Below are 19933 nucleotides of genomic sequence, written 5' to 3'. Positions count from 1 at the left end.
ACCTTAATCAGATTTTCTAGGAAGGTTGTTCTATGATTCTCAATTTTTCTCATGAGATTAAAAAAAGGAATTTACTGTCTTCTATATTGATGGTCTGACGGCCATAAATCTCTTGGGAATCTTGTTTTAGACTCTTAGATATGAATAAGTCCAACCCTATTGCTTGTTTAGTGTGACTTCTTCTTATCCATATGAGGAATCAGTATTATTATATTATTATGATTGTTGTACAGTGAAGGTGTGAAGTAATTTAAATTCATAGAGTTTGTCCCCCACTCAACATTTTGTTCTGAGAGTGTTCAAACATACAGGAAAAGTTGAAAGAATTTTACAGTGAGTACCTCTAAATCCATTATATAGATTCTATTAACATTTTATGTTATTTGCTTTACCACATATCTGTCCATGTAACTATCTCACTGTCTATTCATCTTATTTTTATGCATTCTAAGTAAGTTGCAGACATCACTACAAAGCTTAAGAGTGCTTTTTAAACTTTAAATGTATATATATATAACTGAAATCTTGTATTAATACCACACAAAAGATAAGTAGGTGGTGCCACCCTGGTGGGAAAGAGGAATCAGGTCCAGAGCTCCTCCCTTGGCCTCTTCCCCTTCTTCCCCTTTATTAAGGGTTCCTCAACACAGTTGGAAACACATCACTCATCCCCTCCCTTTCCATGCTGAGGAAACTGGAGACAGATGTGTTAAATTACTTGCCCAAGGTGGCAGAGTAGTTATGGCCAAACTAGGAGTCAAATTATAGTCTCCTGATTTTGACTGCTGTGAGTATTCAAGATTACAGCCTGCTGGAGCTAGACATTAGAAGTAACCATAAAGTCATTTATTCTGTGATTCCACTTGTCTTTCTTTAATTGTGATGCAGTCACCTGCTCTTTTTTGTGTTGGTATAACCACGCTTATTAGGGGAATAAATCTTGACATAAAAGAGAAGGGAGCTGTACTGTTAAAAATAGATTTCCGATGTGGGATCAAAGGCCCTATTCTGGAGAATGATTTGGATGGATGATCTGTAAAAATCATATTATGACCTAGTGTCCTAGTGAAAAACCATGATTTTAAATAACTGTGAGATATTATAGTATTTGTAAATGCAGATCTTATAAAAGTCTCCATCTGCTAGTTTGAATTCCTTGATTTAATTTTAAATTATTATGAAATAAAAAGAGCAGATAAAAAAAGAGTTAGTTGCCTATAGTTGCTATATTATATAAAGTAAAATTTACTTCTTCAGCCTAGAAATGCATAAAAAATGAGTGTTTTTATTGTATTAAAAATTGTTATGTTTGATTATCTAATGATTAGAAAGTACATAGCATCACTACATAACAAATGTTTCTTTTTTTTTAATCTAAAAATCCAGTGAAAAAGAGAAGGAACTGGCACAGGCATGACTACACCGAAATTGATGATGGTTCCAAACCAGTGCAAGCTGGAACTAGGACTTTTGTGAAGGAACTACGTTCTCGAGTCTTCCCAAGGTATGGAAACCTGTTCTGACCAAAGAAAATTTAAGAACGTTACCTGACAAATTGACGTATCTGAAGCAATGCTTTCAAATGTCAGGTTATGACCCATCATTATTTCAATCAAAAAATGAAATGGAGCCCTGGCCGGGTGGTTCAGTTGGTTGCAGCATCATACCATACACCAAAAGGTGGCAAGTTTGATTCCCGGTCAGGGCACATTCAGGAAGCAACAGATTAATGTGATGTTTCTCTCTCATAGCAGCGTTTCTCTCTCCCTCTCTCTCTCCCCCTTTCTAAAGTCAGTTTAAAAAAGCGAAATTGGAAATATTAGTGCATTGCAAGTAATAGGATTAAATGAGTATAGTTTCATGGAACTTCTGTTATATGCATGTGTACTGAGTCACTTTGTAAAAATATATTTCTTAACTGTGGATCCCAGTCCAAAAAGTCTGAAATACAATCATTTAAGGCAGTTGTTCCAAGTACTTGTTCCTTACCACAGCAGCTAGTGCTTCTTTTTCACCTCGCCTACTCCTATTTTTTCTTATGTTGTTTTCCTACCTGCCTCTGCCCTACCAGAAGTACTCATTGCTCAGCCTCTGGTGGCAGCAGAAAGGGGCTTTTTGATCTTTTAAAGATAGTGGAAAGTATTTGAGTCACCTGTGGCTCAAAGAGAGTCAAAAGCATTATACAGAATTTAAACATACTAATTTAGATCATTCCCTGCTCACTGCCTGACATCTAAGTTGATACTACAAAATAAGCTTCTACACTAGATTATATCTAGGTTTGTTAAAGAGAGAAAGTGCATTTTAAATTTAAATCACGTACATGCAACTTATTTGGGAATTATTTCAGATCTTATATCTATACAACCCTTTTCTTCACAGTCTTTAGGATTCATATCCCCCTCCTCCTTCATGCTTAAACAGAAACATACAATATAAGCAGCTCCTGTTGGCTCCCTCAGGTCTACTGAGAGAAAAAACAAACACCTTGTAAACACAGGGGTTTCCATATGATTTTAGTGATATTAAAGGCTGCCTTTTATTGCTGCTGCTTGTCTCATCGCTGTTGCTAGGACTTGCAGTACTATCCTATGTAATAAAAGGGTAATACGCAAATTAACCATCACTGCATCACAAAAATGGCGGTGCCCATAGCCACAAGATGGCGGCACCCAGTCCCCTCAGCCTTGCCGGAGTCCCCCAGTCCTGGGGGGGCAGCTGCTGAGAGCGGGCAGTGTGAGTGGCCTGGTGGAATGCTTGCTTTGTTGCCGCAGCGATGAGGCAAGTGTTCCACCCGGGCCGCAGAGGGCCTCTGGGCAGCAGGTGCATCCCGCCCTGGCTGTGGGGGGGCCTCTGGGTTGTGGAGAGCCTCTGCGCAGTGGGCGTGGAGCAGCCAGGCCCTGCAGAGAGCAGAGAACCACGGGGAGTGGGCCTAAGTCATCAGGGCTCCAGGATTGGAGAGGGCTCCCAAATTGGAGAGGGTACAGGTCAGGCTGAGAGACCCACCCCCCATGCACGAATTTCATGCACTGGGCCTCTAGTGTTGAATAAGAGTGGTGAAAGCAGACATCCTGTCTTGTACCTGCTCTTAGGGGAAATGGTTTTAGTTTTTGCCCATTGAGTATGATGTTGGCTGTAAGTTTATCATGTATGGCCTTTATTATGTTGAGATATGATCCCTTTATTCCCCTTCGCTGAGACTTTTCATCAAAAATGGATATTGGATTTTGTCCAATACTTTCTCTGCATCTATTGATAATTATGTGTTTTTTGTCTTATACATAATTTACTACTTATAATCACAGTTTATGTGATATATCATGTTTATTGGTTTGTGAATATTGTACCAACCTTGCATCCCTGGAATAAATCCACTTGGTCATGGTGTATGATCTTTTAAATATATTGCTGGACCTAATTTGCTAATATTTTCTTGAGGATTTTAGCACTTATGTTCATCAGGAATATTGGCCTATTGTTCTCTTTCTTTGTAATATCTTTATCTGGTTTTGGAATTAGGATAATGCTAGCCTCATAAAACGAGCTTGGAAGTGTTCCTTTCTCTTGGATTTTCTGGAATAGTTTGAGGAGTATAGATGTTAGTTCTTCTTTATGTGTTCGGTAAAACTCCCCTGTGAAGCCATCTGGACCAAGGCTTTTGTTTGCTGGGAGTTTTTTGATTACTGCTTCTGTTTCATCAGTTGCCATTGGCCTATTCTGATTTTCTTATTCTTCCTGATTCAGTTTTGGGAGATTGTATATTTTTAGGAATTCGTCCATTTCATCCACTTCGTCCAGCTTGTTGGCAAATAGTTGTTCATAGTAACTCCTTACAATCCTTTGTATTTCTGTGGTGTCAATGGTTACTTCTCCACTTTTGTTTCTGATTTTATTTATTTGGATCCTCTTTGTTTCTTGATGAGCCTGGCTAATGGTTCATTAATCTTGTTTATCTTTTCAAAGAACCAGCTCTTGGTTTCATTGATATTTTTGTATTGTTTTTTTAGCCTCTGTTGTTTATTTCTGCTCTGATTATTATTTCCTTCCGTCTACTTACTCTGGACTTTTCTTGTTTTTCTGTTTCTACTTCTTTAAGTTGTAGGGCTAAATAGTTTATTATTAATTTTTCTTGTTTTTTTTTTTTTTTTTTTTTTTTTTTTTTTTTTTTTTTGAGGTAGGCCTGTAGTGCTATGAACTTCCCTCTCAGGACTGCTTTAGCTGTGTCCCATAGATTTGGGGTTGTTGTGTGTTCATTTTCAGTTGTTTCCAGGAAGTTTTTGATTTCTTTCTTAATCTTGTTGGTAACCCATTCATTGTTTAATAACATGCTATTTAGCCTCCATGTGTTTGAATGTTTTTACTGTAGTTGATTTCTAATTTTATTCCACTGTGACCTGAGAAGATGCTTAATATGATTTCAGTCTTCTTGAACTTGTAGATACTTGTTTTGTGTCCTAACATGTGGCCTGTCTTTGAGAATTACCCATGCACACTTGAGAAGAATGTATGTGCTGTAGCTTTGGGGTGAACTGTTTCATAGATGTCAGTTAAACCAGTCTGATCCATTGTGTCATTTAGAGTCTCTTGTTTCCTTGTTAATTTTTTGTCTGGAAGATCTATCCAGTGAAGTCAGTGTGGTGTTAAAAGTCCTCTACTATGACTGTATTATTGTTGATCTCTCCCTTAAAGTCCTCTAGAAGATTTTTTTGTATATTTAGGTGCTCCTATATTGGATGCATATATGTTTGCAGGGTTATATCCTCTTGTTGGATTGATCCCTTTAGTATTATATAATGACTTTTATTGTCTCTTGTGATGATCTTCATTTTGAAGTCTGTTTTGTCAGATATGAGTATTGGTACCCCAGCTTTTTTTTTTTTTTCATTTCCATTTGCATGGAAATTTTTTTCCATCTCTTTACTCTCATCCTGTGTGAGTCTTTTGTTCTGAGGTGGGTCCTGGTAGACAGCATATAATTGGTTCATGTTTTTGTATCCGTTCAGCTATCCTATATCTTCCAATTGGAGCACTTAATAATAACATTTAAGGTTATTGATAGGTATTAATTTATTGCCATTTTAGTTATTTATGCCTATGTTTCTCTCTATTTCTTCTCATTATAGCAGTCCCATTAGCATTTCTTGCAGTGCTGGTTTGGTTCTGATAAACTCCTTTAGCCTTTTTTTTCTGTAAAGCTCTTTATTTCACCATCTATTTTGAATGATAGCCTTGCTGGATATAGTAATCTTGGTTTCTTGATTTTCATTACCTTGAATACTTCATGTCATTCCCTTCAGGCCTGTAGAGTTTCTGATGAGAAATGAGTTGACAGCCTTATGGGAGCTACTTTGTAGGTAACATATTGCTTTTCTCTTGCTGCTTTTAAGTTTTTCTCTTTGTCTTTAATTTTTGGCATTTTAACTATGATATGTCTGGGTGTGGGCCTGTTTGGGTTCTTTTTGCTTGGGACTCTCTATGCCTCCTGAACTTGTGTGACTTTTTTCTTCACCAGGTTAAGGAACTTTCCTGCTGTTATTTCTTCAAACACATTCTCTGTCCCTTGCTCACTTTCTGCCTCTTCTGGCACACCTATTATGCAAATACTAGAGTCCTGGTGCATGAAATTCATGTGGGGGGGGGAGGGTGTCCCTCAGCCTGGCCTGTACCCTCTCCAATCCAGAACCCCTCGGGGGATGTCTGACTACTGGTTTAGGCCCGATCCCTGCGGTTTAGGGCCTAAACTGGCAGTCGGACATCCATCTCGCAATCTGGGACTGCTGGCTTCTAACCGCTCACCTGCCTGCCTGCCTAATCACCCCTAACCACCTCTGCCAACCGGCCTGATGCCCCAACTGCTCCCCTGCCGGCCTGATCACTCCCTAACTGCCCTCCCCTGCTGGCCTGATCGCCCCCTAACTGCTCCCCCCTGCTGGCCTGATCACCCCTAACCGCCTCTGCCTTGGCCCCTGCCACCGTGGCTTTGTCCGGAAGGACGTCTGGAAGATGTCTGGTCTAATTAGCGTATTACCCTTTTATTAGTATAGATTGTTAAGTTTCATGTTTTACCATAGCTCCCTTAAGTTGTTTTCCTGTTTTTTAAATTGTTTTTTTCTTTCTTTTTGATTCTCTGATTGAGTAATTTTTTTCTAACCTATCTTCTAATTCACTGGTCCAATCCTCGGCTTCCCCTGATCTGCTGTGTGTTCCTTCCACTGTGTTCTTTATTAGTGCTATGTCATTCTTCATAGTTACTATCTTTTCTCATGCTGTTGAACATCTTTGTCATCATTATTCTGAACTTTATGTCTGATGAATTTCTTATCTCCATTTCATTTAATTCTTCTCCTGGAGAATTATCTTGTGATAATTCAAGGCCCACAGCCAGACACACCTTTCTCAGTTCTGGGAGCCGAGCTTGGAGTTTCATTTGGGGCTTGTTTTTTATCTCCCCATTTTGGCTACTTGTCTAGGTTTGTTTCTCTGTATTAGGTAGATCTGCTACTACTCCCAGTCTCTAGTGCAGGACAATGCTAGACACTGTTTGTGATTGGCCCTGAGTACTCTGTTTGGAGCTATCAGCAGTCCATAGCTTGTGGCTTCCTCTGCTGGGGCTGGGTGTCTTTGGAGAGAACCAAAATGTTTACCAGGATATGCTTTTCCTAGCCCCTGGCCTGGGATTAGATCAGGCAAAGACTCAAAGCCTCCAGGGACTCTTCCTGCTTGCAGTCCCATTGACACTCAAAGTTATTAGCCTTAGGCTGTTGACCACAGGGTGGGGCAAGAGGTCTCCAGCAGGGTAGGGTAACTGCCTTCCACCCAGGCAAAAACCTCCTGGATAGCAAAGGTCCACAGCCAGAGAAATATGTCCTCAGCAGCGCAAGGAAATGACTCAGGACAGGAAACCGGGGTGGCTGCCCTCTGATCTCCAACCCTAGAGCCCTCAATCCTGGCTTCTGCTCACACTGCTCCAGTCCACTCTATCTTCCCTCTGTTGGAGCCCAAAGTGAGTGGCTACACAGAAAATTTTGTGCATTGTCCCTTTAAGAGGGTGCCTGCATTTCCAGCATTCTCTTGCTGGCAGACAGCAACCCTGCTGCTTTTCACAGACAGATGTTCTGTGGGCACCTTTCTCAGTTCTGGTTCTCTGGGCTGGGGAGCCCAGCTTGGAGTTTAAAACCCCAGAATTCTGCCCTAGCCGGTTTGGCTCAGTGGATAGAGTGTTGGCCTGCGGACTGGAGGGGTCCTGGGTTCGATTGTGGTCAAGGGCACATGCCAGGTTGAGGGCTCCACCTGTAGTAAGGGGTGTGCAGTAGGCAGCCAATCAATGGTTCTCTCTTATCATTGATATTTCTATCTCTTGCTCCCTCTCCCTTCCTCTCTGAAATGAATTAATATCTTAAAAAAAGACCCCAGAGTTCGCAGTGGGAACCCCCTCACAGCTCTGAGATATCCCTTCAGAACTTCAGTTGCTCTCTGTGGGAGCCCGGGCAGCCCTTTTGTGCCTCTGCACTGCCTACCAGTCTCTATGAGGTTTCCACTTTCCATCTTTGGTTATTAGGGTTCTCTCCAGCTAGTCTTCAGTTGGTTTTTCAGAGTGGTTTTTCTGTATTTTAGTCATATTTCCAGTTTGGTCCTGGGAGAGTGTCAGTGTAGCTTTCACTTACTCCACCACCATTTTGGAATCTGCGTCCTATTATTCTATTATCTTTTCTACTGTGGCTTATGTAAACATTTACATACTGAAATACATTTTTTATTATGAACTATTTTTTTCTCTTGTTATACTTAAGGCATTTTATATAATACTAGAACCCTGGTGCACGAATTCGTGCACCAGTGGGGTCCCTTGGCCTGCCTGTGGGATTGGGCCGAAACAGGTTCTCTGACATCCCCTGAGGGGTCGGGATTATGAGAGGGCACAGGCCAGGCTGAGGGACCCCACTGGTGCACGACTGGGGCCAGGGAGAGACATGGGAGGTTGGCCAGCTGGAAAGGGTCCGTGGGAGGGCTCCAGGGTGTGTCTGGCCCGTCTCGCTCAGTCCCGATTGGCTGGACCCCAGCAGCAAGCTAACCTACCAGTCGGAGCGTCTGCCCTCTGGTGGTCAGTGCAGGTCATAGTGAGTAGTTGAGCGGCCTTAACATATCATGAACATATTTATTTTTTTATATATATCATTAACATATTACACTTTGATTGGTTGAACAGCTGACCAGTCAACTGGACACTTAGCATATTAGGCTTTTATTATATAGGATGTATTTTCAGTTATATATATTGAAGTAATTATAAATTTTACTTTAAACAACATTTGTTCTAAAAAGAGGAATTAGGTATAACAGGTTGAGAATCACTGATATAGATAATAATGTAGTATATGAACTAACTCATTACCAGAGTTATTTTTAAACTGAATTAACAAAGATGACATTTTACTCTTCCATTTCCTTAGTGCTGATGAGATCATTGTGAAGATGCACGGCAGCCAGCTGACACAGAGATATCTGGAGAAACATGGATTTGAGGTCCCTATTATGGTCCCCAAGTTAGATGACCTAGGACTCAGGCTCCCTGCAGCTACGTTTTCTGTTATGGATGTGGAACGTCATGTAGGTACGAACTTGATTCCTTTAAGTACTTGTGAATACATGGTAAAAGTAAAAATGATATTGTCCTAACAGTATTAAAAATTGAATGAAAACAGGTTAATTTAGTTCAGTTTCCTGGATCAGGAAAGATGCAATTCAATATCACCTATGTTGAAAACTATTTTTTTCTCAGCAGGTTTACCATTGTGAAAAAAACAGAATGAAACATTTTGCCTATTCTTATTTCCTGAGATTCACCCTGCTGCTTTTTTTGTTGTCAAATTTTCTGGTACTTTCTAGGAAAAACTATTACTGAGGAGTAGCTACAGATACTGGGAAAAAGACAGTGGGGAACTGGATTGGATTTAGGCCCCTGTAGCATTCAGGTGCAAGAAGAGATATTTTCAAACCTGTTTTTATATTTATGACTTGGTGATGTTGCCATTTAATGATGTCTGGACCTAATTTGTTACTTTGAAGCCCAGAAAGGCATAAGAAACAAGGGCAAAATCATTCATCTGTTGACATTTTTAGTTATTTTATTTATTCTCATCATGGTATTTATAGATAAAGCTGACTACATATAGATCTCATTCCTCATCAGCAATAGATAGGTATTATTTGAGGATTAGATCTCAAATTTAACTTGACTCAAAACTGCACATCCACTGTAGTACGTTATGTATCTGAGAGCTTGTCCTTTTATTGAGCCTTCAGTTTGACAGTTCTCAGTGATAACTGTTTCAGAGAGGAGATTCAATTAAACAGCATGACTTCACTTCAGGTGATTTTGAATATTTGATAAATTAGGGGATGAAGCTGAGGTTTGACCTAAATCTGTTTGCCTACTTAGCACTGTAAAATAAATATAGTGTAATGTAAGTATAGGGAAAAAATGTTCAAACTATTTGATAGTTAACTTTTTAGTACTGTAAAGCTCTTCATTTAACAGAATTGTCTTGCCTTTTAAGTATAAAATAAAGTCTACTAGGTATTTAACATATATAAAATTACATTAAAATTAAAAAATGGCATTTATTTGTTTTATAGTTCAGATTGGTTAAACATTGCTATATTTACAATGTCCTGTAGGACATAGTAATACTGATTGTGTTTCCTAGGGTGGTGATGCAGTGGTGTGCAAGCAACACCTCATGATTTTACAGGAAATTTGTAAAATTTATCCCAATTGAGAACTCATTCCACAGACACTAATATGAGTGATTTTTGCTAATATTTTCTTGAAGCAGAGTATTAGAAGAGAAGACTACCAGGCAAGCAGAAATTGTTTGTCCTAGTTAACTTGTCCCCCAATGACTAATCAGTTTTTCAAAATGGTAGACTTAGAATGTTAGGTGTTATAGAGGTGAAAGGGAAAAGGCAGTCCCCCTCATTTTATACGTGAAGAAATGAAACTCAGAGCATCTGGTAGTTTCTACAGACCAGTCTAATGTATTTTTGTATTATGAGCTGCACACAAGAAATCATTGGCATATGCAAACATACAAGTTTTTATACTCAGTATTACTAGTAATTATGCATCTCTGTCTTAATTACTTTCTTTCCTTCAAAAACCATCCTCCTTTTCAAAAGTCCCAGTTGGACTTAAAAATTAAGGATATAGGAGGACTCTTTGTCTAAGCTAGATATTTTTGTTTAGGGCATCTATTGATGTAACTTTTAAGCCCAATAATAAGACTATAATTTTTCTCTGCAGGTGGTGACAAAGTGATAGATGTCATTGATGTGGCAAGGCAGGCAGACAGCAAAATGACACTTCACAATTATGTTAAATACTTCATGAACCCTAACAGACCAAAAGTGTTAAATGTGATCAGCCTTGAATTTTCAGATACAAAGTGAGTAGTTCTGGTCATTTTGGGTTAGCCTTCTGAGTGTTAGTTAAATGTAGTTAAATGCTAAATTTATTTAGTAAGAAGATTAATTGCGACTTCTTAAACGCTCCAGTGATAGCAGTGTTGTAAATTTTGCTTTGGCATCCTCAGAGAATGTTTAGAAATACAGTGGGTTTAAACTAGAAGTATTGTTGTTAACCTTGATTTCCAGTTAATCTCTTGGTTTGGGTTGAGATGGGCGATGACATTTTAAGAAGTTTTAATTTGCGTGATGTGGGTGTGTGTGTGTATGTGTGTTTGTTTTTTAAAGGATGTCTGAATTGGTGGAGGTCCCTGACATAGCCAGAAAACTTTCCTGGGTGGAAAATTATTGGCCAGATGATTCAGTCTTTCCCAAGCCATTTGTTCAGAAATACTGCTTAATGGGAGTTCAAGACAGCTACACAGATTTCCACATTGACTTTGGTGGAACTTCAGTTTGGTACCATGTCCTCTGGGTAAGATTGGGGTATTTCTTTGTTCTCTTATTGATAAAAATATATAGTCCTATTTTTCCAGGGGTGCATTTATTTGCTGAAAATGGCATTTTAAAGAGGGAAGTATTTGTACTTTTTAAGTAGGATCTGTCACTTTACCTTTAAATGTTATGAATTTTTTTAATCCCAAGTAATAAAGGAGCTGTGAGTGCTTAATTTATATTTAGATTGCCTTTTTTGGGCCATTATCTTATAAGTTGGTCTCTAGTAGCCTTTTGTCTCTTCCTCATCAATTATCACTTAATCCCTGTATCAATCCCTGAGGAGCAAAATTACAGTAATAATAATTGCTTCTGACCTTAAAATTAGGCTAAGACAGCTAGTTGGATAAGTCAGGAAAGTCCATGAAATACTAATTCTTCCTGGCAGCTTATATTCACCTTATTTTATCTGGCACTATACTATTCACAGTAGCTACTAGCTACATGTGGCTAAATTTTAAATAATTAAAGTTAAATATAATTGAAAATTCAGCTCCTCCCTTGAGGAACTGAATTTTAGTGCAAATGAGGAACTGAATTTTAAAGTAGTATTTTACGAATTAGTATTTTATGGCTTTCCTGACTTATCACAGTAGCCACATGTGGCTTATGACTTGTATTGGACAGCACAGATATAAAACATTTCCATAATCATAGGACATTCTGTTGAGCAGTGCTGATCTAGAACCAAATCTTTGTCTATATTAAATGCCTGTGCATCAGCAATGCTCTATACTATAGTATATGATATTATGTCCTCGAGCTCCTATTTCTCTTCTCCATGAGAAAGCCAAGGGTTAGTTCATTAAAGGAAGTTGATTTGCAGGTCTTTAAAAATAATCATTACATTATAGATCTTAGGAGAAAGGGCAAAATTTTAGAAATGACTCTCTGTAACCTGGGGTCTATTATTAATGTGTACTTACTTCTATACCTTGAAAATGAGATCAGTAGGATGTTTGTGATTTCTTTTTTTTACCTTCTTCTCGTAACTATTTCTTCAACGCTACTTTATTGACTCCTTGTCATATTTGGAAGGGGGAGCTTTAGCACTTGTGAAGATGCTTGTTAAGGGCAATAGCTTTTGATCAGGTATGTGAAGTATGTCTTTTTGAGCCTAAAAAATCTAATAATTATCTTATTTAATTTAGGTCATTGTATTGGGAAATTGCATCAAGGTAGGCCATCCTAAGAATGGCTTTTTTCTTTTTAATAACTGTGTGGTATTTCCTTTTAGGGTGAGAAGATTTTTTATTTGATAAAGCCAACAGATGAAAATTTGGCACTCTATGAGTCTTGGAGTTCATCTGTGACCCAGAGTGAGGTGTTCTTTGGAGATAAGGTGGATAAATGCTACAAATGTGTGGTAAAGCAGGGACATACCTTATTTGTTCCTACAGGTAAGGTTTCAGTTCCATCCTGCTGCCCATTGTTGATACTCAGTCACATTAAATCAGCTGTTAATGAGAAACTCTGCTTGAACTGTTTGGAAAGTAGCTTTGCACAACTTTGTGGTGTTTTATGTCATTTTCCGTCATTTTGATTTTTGTTCAGATAAAGTTCACAGACTATAATATTTCTCCTTTAAAGTGTACAAGTCAGTGGTTTTTACACTTGATTTTAGCCAAAAGACTGAGAAGCAATCAAGTCGGTGGTTTTTATTAGATTAATAAGGTTGTGCAACCTTACCACCGTCTAATTTTAATTTCATCACCTCAAAAGGAAGCCCCATATCAGTTAACAGTCACATCTCCATTCCCCCCATCTTTAAGCCCCTAGGGTACTTTCAGTCCCTGGATTTGCTTGGTCTGGACATATCATGTATATATGTAGACTATGTGGCCTTTTGTATCTAGCTTCTTTTTTTAAAAATATTTTTTTGTTGAGTTCAGAGAGCAAGGGAGAGGGAGAGAGCGACAAACATCAATGATGAGAGAGAATCATCGATCGGCTGCTTCCTGCACGCCCCACACCGGGATTGAGCCCGCAACCTGGGCATGTGCCCCTGACCAGAATCAAATCCAGGACCCTTCAGTCTGCAGGCCAATGCTCTATCCACTGAGCCAAACCAACCAGGGCTGTATCTAGCTTCTTTATTAGCATAATGTTTACTAGGCTCATCCTCATTGCAGCATGTATGAGTACTTCATTACTTTAAAAAAATATATGAATTTATTGATTTCAGAAAGGAAAGGAGAGGGAGAGGAAGATAGAAGTATCAATGAGAGAGAATCATTGATTGGCTGCCTCCTTCATGCTCCCCACGGGATTGAGCCCACAACCCAGGCATGCGCCCTGACCATTTTAGTGGGTATGAAGTAGTGGTATCTCACCGTGATTTTGATTTGCATTTCCTTTATGATTAATGATGCTGAGCATTTTTCTTGTGCTTATTGGCCATTTGAATATCTATTTGGAAAAATGTTTATTGAAATTTTTTGCCCATTTTTAAGTTGGATTGTCTTTTTATTGTTGAGTTGTAAGTATTCTTTATATACTGTATTCTGTATACTATACCCTTATCAAACATATAATTTGCAAATATTTTCTCCTATTCTGGTGGGTTGTCTTTTTACTTTCTTGATAATGTCCTTTGCAAAAAATTTAAAAAATTTGATGAAGTTCCCTTTAACTTTAACTGGTCAGCTCTAAAGCTATGGAAGGCCAAGCCAGCAGTGAGACTGGGCTTTTTTCTGGGACAGTTAGGAGTATGTTTTGAGGGACCTGAGGAAGAAATTGAGTACCAACCTTAGCTGCAGCTCAAGTATCGTTACCAAGCGTGTCGTTTTGAGATGTGATGGGACGCAGAGCTCTCCAGGCCAGGAGTTTTAGAATTGTGTTATTCTGACGTGAGTAACCTTAAAGGCTATAGAGTTCACAGGGATTTGTTACTAAAGGCCCTGCTTTCTTGCTTTGCTTCCAGTGCATATATATAATAAATAAATTTGTATCAAATAAATGAATTAATAAATGCCTAAAACTATCAGAATTTATGGACCTAGGTAAGTATCAGCATTTTCATTTGAATGGGCTAAGCTCCTCCCTCAAATTTTCTTCCCAGTGCTCCCTTTTATAACAGATATTTAGTTGTGCCCTCTTCAAAATCTTGAATTCAAATTTATCAATGCTATAACCTCCTACACCAGTAATTAAAAATTGATGTAATGACCTAACTAGAATATAAAGAACAGATTAAAAAGCAACTTATAATAAAATACTATTTCAAAATGTGCCTGCCCTGACACGGCAGCCTTAAAAGGCAAAAAATAAAAAAATAAAAAATAGATGCATAAGCCAGCACAACCAATTCAGGTATATGATTGGCAACTCAATTTCTATAACTTTGGTGATGCTGCTGGTCTGACTTAGAGAACCACTGCTGTAGGCATTGCACTTTTCCCCAAGGTAGTTGTCAACTGATAAACTTCCAAACAAACTAAAGTACAATTTCCTTCAAATTACAGAGTAGTTGTATTCCTGGAAAATTATGCCAAAACCATGCAAAAATTACCTTGTATATATACACACACACACACACACACACACACACACACACACACACACACACATACACATACTAGGGGCCTAGTGCACAGATTCATGCACCTTGAAAGGAACTGTGGGCCACGAGACTGCAGTGGGAACAGGGGCAGGTCTTGGCCCATCCTCTGTGCCCCCCACCCAGGCCCTCCTGCCATGGCCTCCGGTCCCCTCTCTGCTGGCAGCACTGCTCCTGCCACCACCCCTGCCCGATCACCCCTCAGGAGCAGGGGGGGGGTGGAGAAGCCCTGAGGGGTGATTGGGGCTGGCAGCTGCTGCTCGCACCTGCTGATGGCGCGGAGCAATTGGGGCTTGCACCGGACGCTGGCAGCGGGTGCGAGCAGCGGCTCCAGCACCAGCAAGGGGTGCGAGTGGGGCCGGCACCGGCAGCAGGTGTGAGCACCGGGCGGGATAGTGGCGTGCAGGAGCAAAGAATTTTCAGTAACCACCAGAGGCTTGCCCCGATGACAGCGACCGGTGCACTGCCTTGGTCTGGTGCCCCCGCTCACCTGCTCCACCATCCCACTGTGGCTGATGTCCATGTTCCACGCTCTGCTGCCAATGCCTGCCGTGTTCCATGCGCGCCCCCTGGTGGTCTGCGCATGTCATAGCGACCGGTTGTTCGATTCTGCCATTCGGTCTATTTGCATATTAGGGTTTTATATATATACTAAATTCGTGCACGGGGTGGGGTCTGGCCGGCTCGGCCCCAATCGGGGTGGATCGGGGCCAGGCCTGTCAAGAGGAGGAAATGGCTGGGGGTAAGGGCTGAGGGTGATTGGCTGGCGAGCCCTGCCCCAGATTGGGGGTGGGGGGCTGATTGGGGGCAGGGCTGGCCATGGGGAGGGGCTGTGGGCAGTGCGCCGACTGGCCTCCACCCTAAATGGGGTGGGGAGTGGCCGATTGGGGGTCAGCTGCCTGGGGGAGGGGCCATGAGTTGTTGGCCAGCTGGCCCTGTCCCTGATCAAAATGGGGGGGCCAATTGGGGGTGGAGCTGACTGGGGGGAAGGGGCCACTGGCCGATCTGGGTGGTGGGGGCCCATCGGGGGCGGGCTGGCTTGGGGGAGTGGCCACAGGTGGTTGGCCAGCTGGCCTTGCTTCTGATCAGGGTTGGGGGGGGCCAATCTGGGATGGGGCTGGTGGTGCGGAGGGGCTGCAGGCTGATCAGGGTGGTGGGGACCCATCAGGGGCAGGGCTGGCTGGGGGGAAGGGCCATGGGGGGGGGGGTTGGCCGGCCACCCCACTCTCAATCGGGGTGGGAGAGGGCGATCAGGGGTGGGGCTGGCTGGGGGAAGGGGCCGTGGGAGGTTGGCCGGCTGGCCCCATCCCCCGATTGGGCCCTTTCACTGGCTGCAGTGGACGTCATAGCAACCGGTCATTCAGTCATTCCGGCGTTAAGCTCACTGGCTTTTTATATATATATAATGGAGTTGAAGTTTCTAGGCTCAGATAATTCATGGCAGATTTTGTACTAAATGAATGCACAGCAGAAATTTCTGTCCTGAGTAGCGCAGGGCAGTTTCTTACTGTGTGGAACTGTCCTGCATTTTACACCCGTGGCTCCCACTCAAAAATTGACAGTGGTGGCTCCTGATCATTGTGACAATCAAAAGAAGCCCCCAAACTTTTCCAAATGCCCTCTACAGGCAGTATGGCCTTTATGAAAACCACTGATCTATAGGATTTGTAGCTGACAGACTTCTAATTTGTGATTTCAGGGTCAAGCTCAAGGCTTTGTGCCTTTGAGTACACAAAAGGGCACCACTTGAAAGTGAATCTTTGAGGAGTTTTTTGATACTGTGTCACAGCACAGTGAGCAATTAAAAGATGAAAAATGTAAAAAAAAAATGAGACTTATTTTAACAATTAATTTTTACATGCAAATGTATATATTTATTTATACTTACATGAAGTCCATGTTTAGTCTATGGACATTTCTTTCAAAAGCTAGGTGTCATCTCTCAGAAATGTTTCCCTCTTTGAAAATATTTTTATAGGAAAATAAGACATCATTTGGATTGCCAACATTTATATTTATGGGACCAAAACCCTCCATAATGAAATCTGGGTAATCTACCTTTTCCTTCTTAGCAGGTATCTGGTTGAGTTCCACTGATCCTCCTCTGCTTCGTCCCCCAGTGCTCATTTCAGATACTAGGGAAGTGAAATGATCAGCCAGTCTCAGTGGTCACTTAATGGAATCATGCTGTGTCCTTCTAACCAGATTTGACTTGTCTCACAGTAAAATCTTTAATATTAAGTTGGATTGTTTTTCCTTTAAACTAAAACAACAACAACCACAAAAGCCTTTACCTATGTTGTACCATACTTTTTTATCTAATTAGGTCAATGCATTTATTTACTCAAACTCAGCACACAGCTGGTATATAATAAGCCTTCACTAAATATTTGAGTGAATGAATGAATCTATAGCTTTTATAGATATTAACTTTTCTAGCACTGGAGTATGAAGTAAATTGATGTTGATATTTTGAGTTTCTTATCTCACAGGTAGATATCACATTTGTTTGCTTTAAATATTGAGAAGTCACTGATTAATATACTTTTAACCATTTCAGGGTGGATTCATGCTGTGCTCACTTCTCAGGATTGTATGGCTTTTGGGGGGAACTTTCTGCACAACCTTAACATTGGCATGCAGCTCAGGTTTGTGTCATCAGTATTTAAAGGATCTTTTGTCCTTTCTTTTAAACAGGATGTTTCAAAAACTAAATTCAACAACATATTTTACCGTAATTGAGATCTCATGGAGATAGGCCCTGAGAAATTATTAAGAACAGGAACTTTTTATAAATATATATTTTTATTGATTTCGGAGAGGAATGGAGAGGGAGAGAGAGATAAAAACGATCAATGATGAGAGAGAATCATTGATCGAGCCTGCAATCCGGGCATGTGCCTTTAATCCAGTGGTTCTCAACTTTCCTAATGCCGCGACCTTTTAATACAGTTCCTCATGTTGTGGTGACCCCCAATTTCATTGTTACAAATTGAACATAATTAAAGCATAGTGATTAATCACAAAAACAATATGTAATTATATATATGTTTTCCGATGGTCTTAGGCGACCCCTGTGAAAGGGTTGTTCGACCCCCACAGGGGTCGCGACCCACAGGTTGAGAACCGCTGCTTTAATCGGAATCGAACCTGGGACCCTTCAGTCAGCAATCCGACACTCTGTCTGCTGAGCCAAATCGGCTAGGGCAAGAATAGGAACTTTTAACAAAAGTATTGTCTTAAAAAATTTTGTCAGGAGGATAGCTTGATGCATTTTAAATCTAAAATTAAAAAAATATTTATTCAATTTGAGACTAAATATCTCCCCAACTTTCAAAATTGTATAAAAATGTACGGGTTCTCCTTGGCTGTTTTTACAATGAGGGAGATGAACTAAATCCAGTCAATCTCAGGTGTAACTATGGTGCTGGGAAAAGCAACCCTAGGTTCAGATGGCTGTCAGAACACCTGTAATGTTACATGGGGAAAGGATTAACAGCTCTTTCCCTTTCTGTGTGAAAAGTTGACCTTTAGCTAACTCTGTGCCCCTGGTAGCCTGATGAGAGGAGAATGTTACTAGGCAGCACTGCTTACAGTGAAATGACTCCTGATTGATAAACCACATCAGGACTGGGAGAACCTAGTAGGAACCATGTGTTTGGGCTTTCCTAAGTATGGTGATCTTGTATCTTGACTTGCCCGTGGGGACCCTGGATGTTACGTGTCTGTGGAGTTATTACATGAAGTACTGGCCCTTACCAGGCATGAAGCTTTAAGTCAGGACAGCTCCCACACTGCCAGCTGTGAATCTTGTTTCTGTATGCCTGAGCTGTCCCCAGAGGAAAGGTCGCTCCTGGCTGTATGGATGGCTGCAAGGACTCCCACAAAAGATGAACGCTGTGGCAAGCTGTGGTTCCTAGCGCCTCCCCTTGACCAGCACCAAGTGTGGTCTTGAGCTTGAGTGCTCGGTAGAAACTAAAGAAAACCTGAGTGGGTTGTTCAATACATGGAGTTGACTTATAAACATATTGTCTTATTTATTATAGTGGAACCCTTGTGAAATTCCTTCTGTTAAGATTAGGATAAGAATCCCAAGGTCTGATCTTTTTGAAGACCAATGTAATTCTTCAGTATACTGTCAAATTTGTTAAGGTCTGACCTGGATAAGGCCATAATTCAGGCTTATCCAAATGTTGTATTATGTAATATACAGTACTTCTTGTATTATGTAATGTCAGAACCTGCTTATTTTATTTTCCTTAAGTTGGTTGCCTTCATTTAACTTTGAAATGCTAATATAAATATTAAATTTCTTAAATTGTGTTTATTCAGGTGTTATGAGATGGAAAAAAGGCTAAAAACACCAGATCTCTTCAAATTCCCTTTCTTTGAAGCCATATGTTGGTTTGTAGCCAAAAACTTGCTGGAAACCCTGAAAGGTAATTAATAATCTGTCCATCTTGCAGTGTGATATAATACATGCTGTTTGTAAATTCACTAAAAGCCAGTGACAGTGACCCTTTTTTAGTATAGTGTTGCTGTTGCTATGTTATTTTTTTAAATGCATGATTTCCCTTGACCAAGAACCTTTTTTTTTTTTTTAAATATATTTTATTGATTTTTCACAGAGAGGAAGGGAGAGAGATAGAAAGTTAGAAACATCGATGAGAGAGAAACATCGATTTGCTGCCTCAGCTGCCTCCTGCACATCTCCCACTGGGGATGTGCCCGCAACCCAGGTACATGCCTTTGACCGGAATCGAACCTGGGACCTTTCAGTCCGCAGGCCGACGCTCTATCCACTGAGCCAAACCGGTTTTGGCGCAAGAACCTTTTTAACAAAGTAGTCTCTAGTCCAGCGGTCGCCAACCTTTCGGACCTCACGGACCACTAGTGGTCCACAGAACACCATTTGGCAACCGCTGAAACCTTAAAAAGCAGATATATGAAGAGCTGCATCAGAACAGGTAATGTTGAGAATATTCATTTCACCTGGGACTCTAGTGGCCTGTACACACTGTCAGGCATGTAAAAGTGTCTCGCCTGCAAGAATGCAGTTTAAGCCAAGACTATTATGTAATACTAGAGACCCAGTGCATGGATTCATGCACTGGTGGGGCCCTTGACCTGGCCTGCACCCTCTCACAATCCGGGACCCCTCGGGGGATGTCACACTGCTGGTTTTGGCCCAATCCCTGCAGGCCAGGCTGAGGGACCCCACCAGTGCATGAATACGTGCACTGGACCTCTAGTATGCATATAAGATCTTTGGTTAATCTCTTCCTGCCATCCCCCTCCCCTCCTTTCCTCTGAGATTCCTCAGTCTGTTCCATGTTTCCATGCCTGTGTGTTGAGTGTCTTTCCCTGGTGGTCATTGTGCATCATAGCTATCGGTTGAACGGTCACCTAGGCGTG

At 40.8% G+C, this 19933-nt stretch overlaps 1 protein-coding gene across 1 annotated transcript in view; it reads left to right on the top strand.

The window, feature by feature from the left end:
* Nucleotides 1-19933, top strand: part of KDM7A (lysine demethylase 7A) — an 86531-nt gene that overhangs the window by 42273 nt on the left and 24325 nt on the right. Inside the window, exons 3-9 of the mRNA XM_081102476.1 lie at nt 1387-1504; nt 8451-8611; nt 10304-10445; nt 10753-10939; nt 12197-12359; nt 17079-17166; nt 18851-18957. Of these exons, the coding sequence (XP_080958602.1) occupies nt 1387-1504; nt 8451-8611; nt 10304-10445; nt 10753-10939; nt 12197-12359; nt 17079-17166; nt 18851-18957 (966 nt within the window). The remainder of the gene's footprint in view (nt 1-1386; nt 1505-8450; nt 8612-10303; nt 10446-10752; nt 10940-12196; nt 12360-17078; nt 17167-18850; nt 18958-19933) is intronic.

Source organism: Myotis nattereri (assembly GCF_964212035.1).
Source record: "Myotis nattereri genome assembly, chromosome: 11".
Classification (NCBI taxonomy): Eukaryota; Metazoa; Chordata; class Mammalia; order Chiroptera; family Vespertilionidae; genus Myotis; species Myotis nattereri.
Note: the sequence above shows the minus strand (reverse complement) of the source record. Positions and strands in the feature narration are given on the sequence as shown.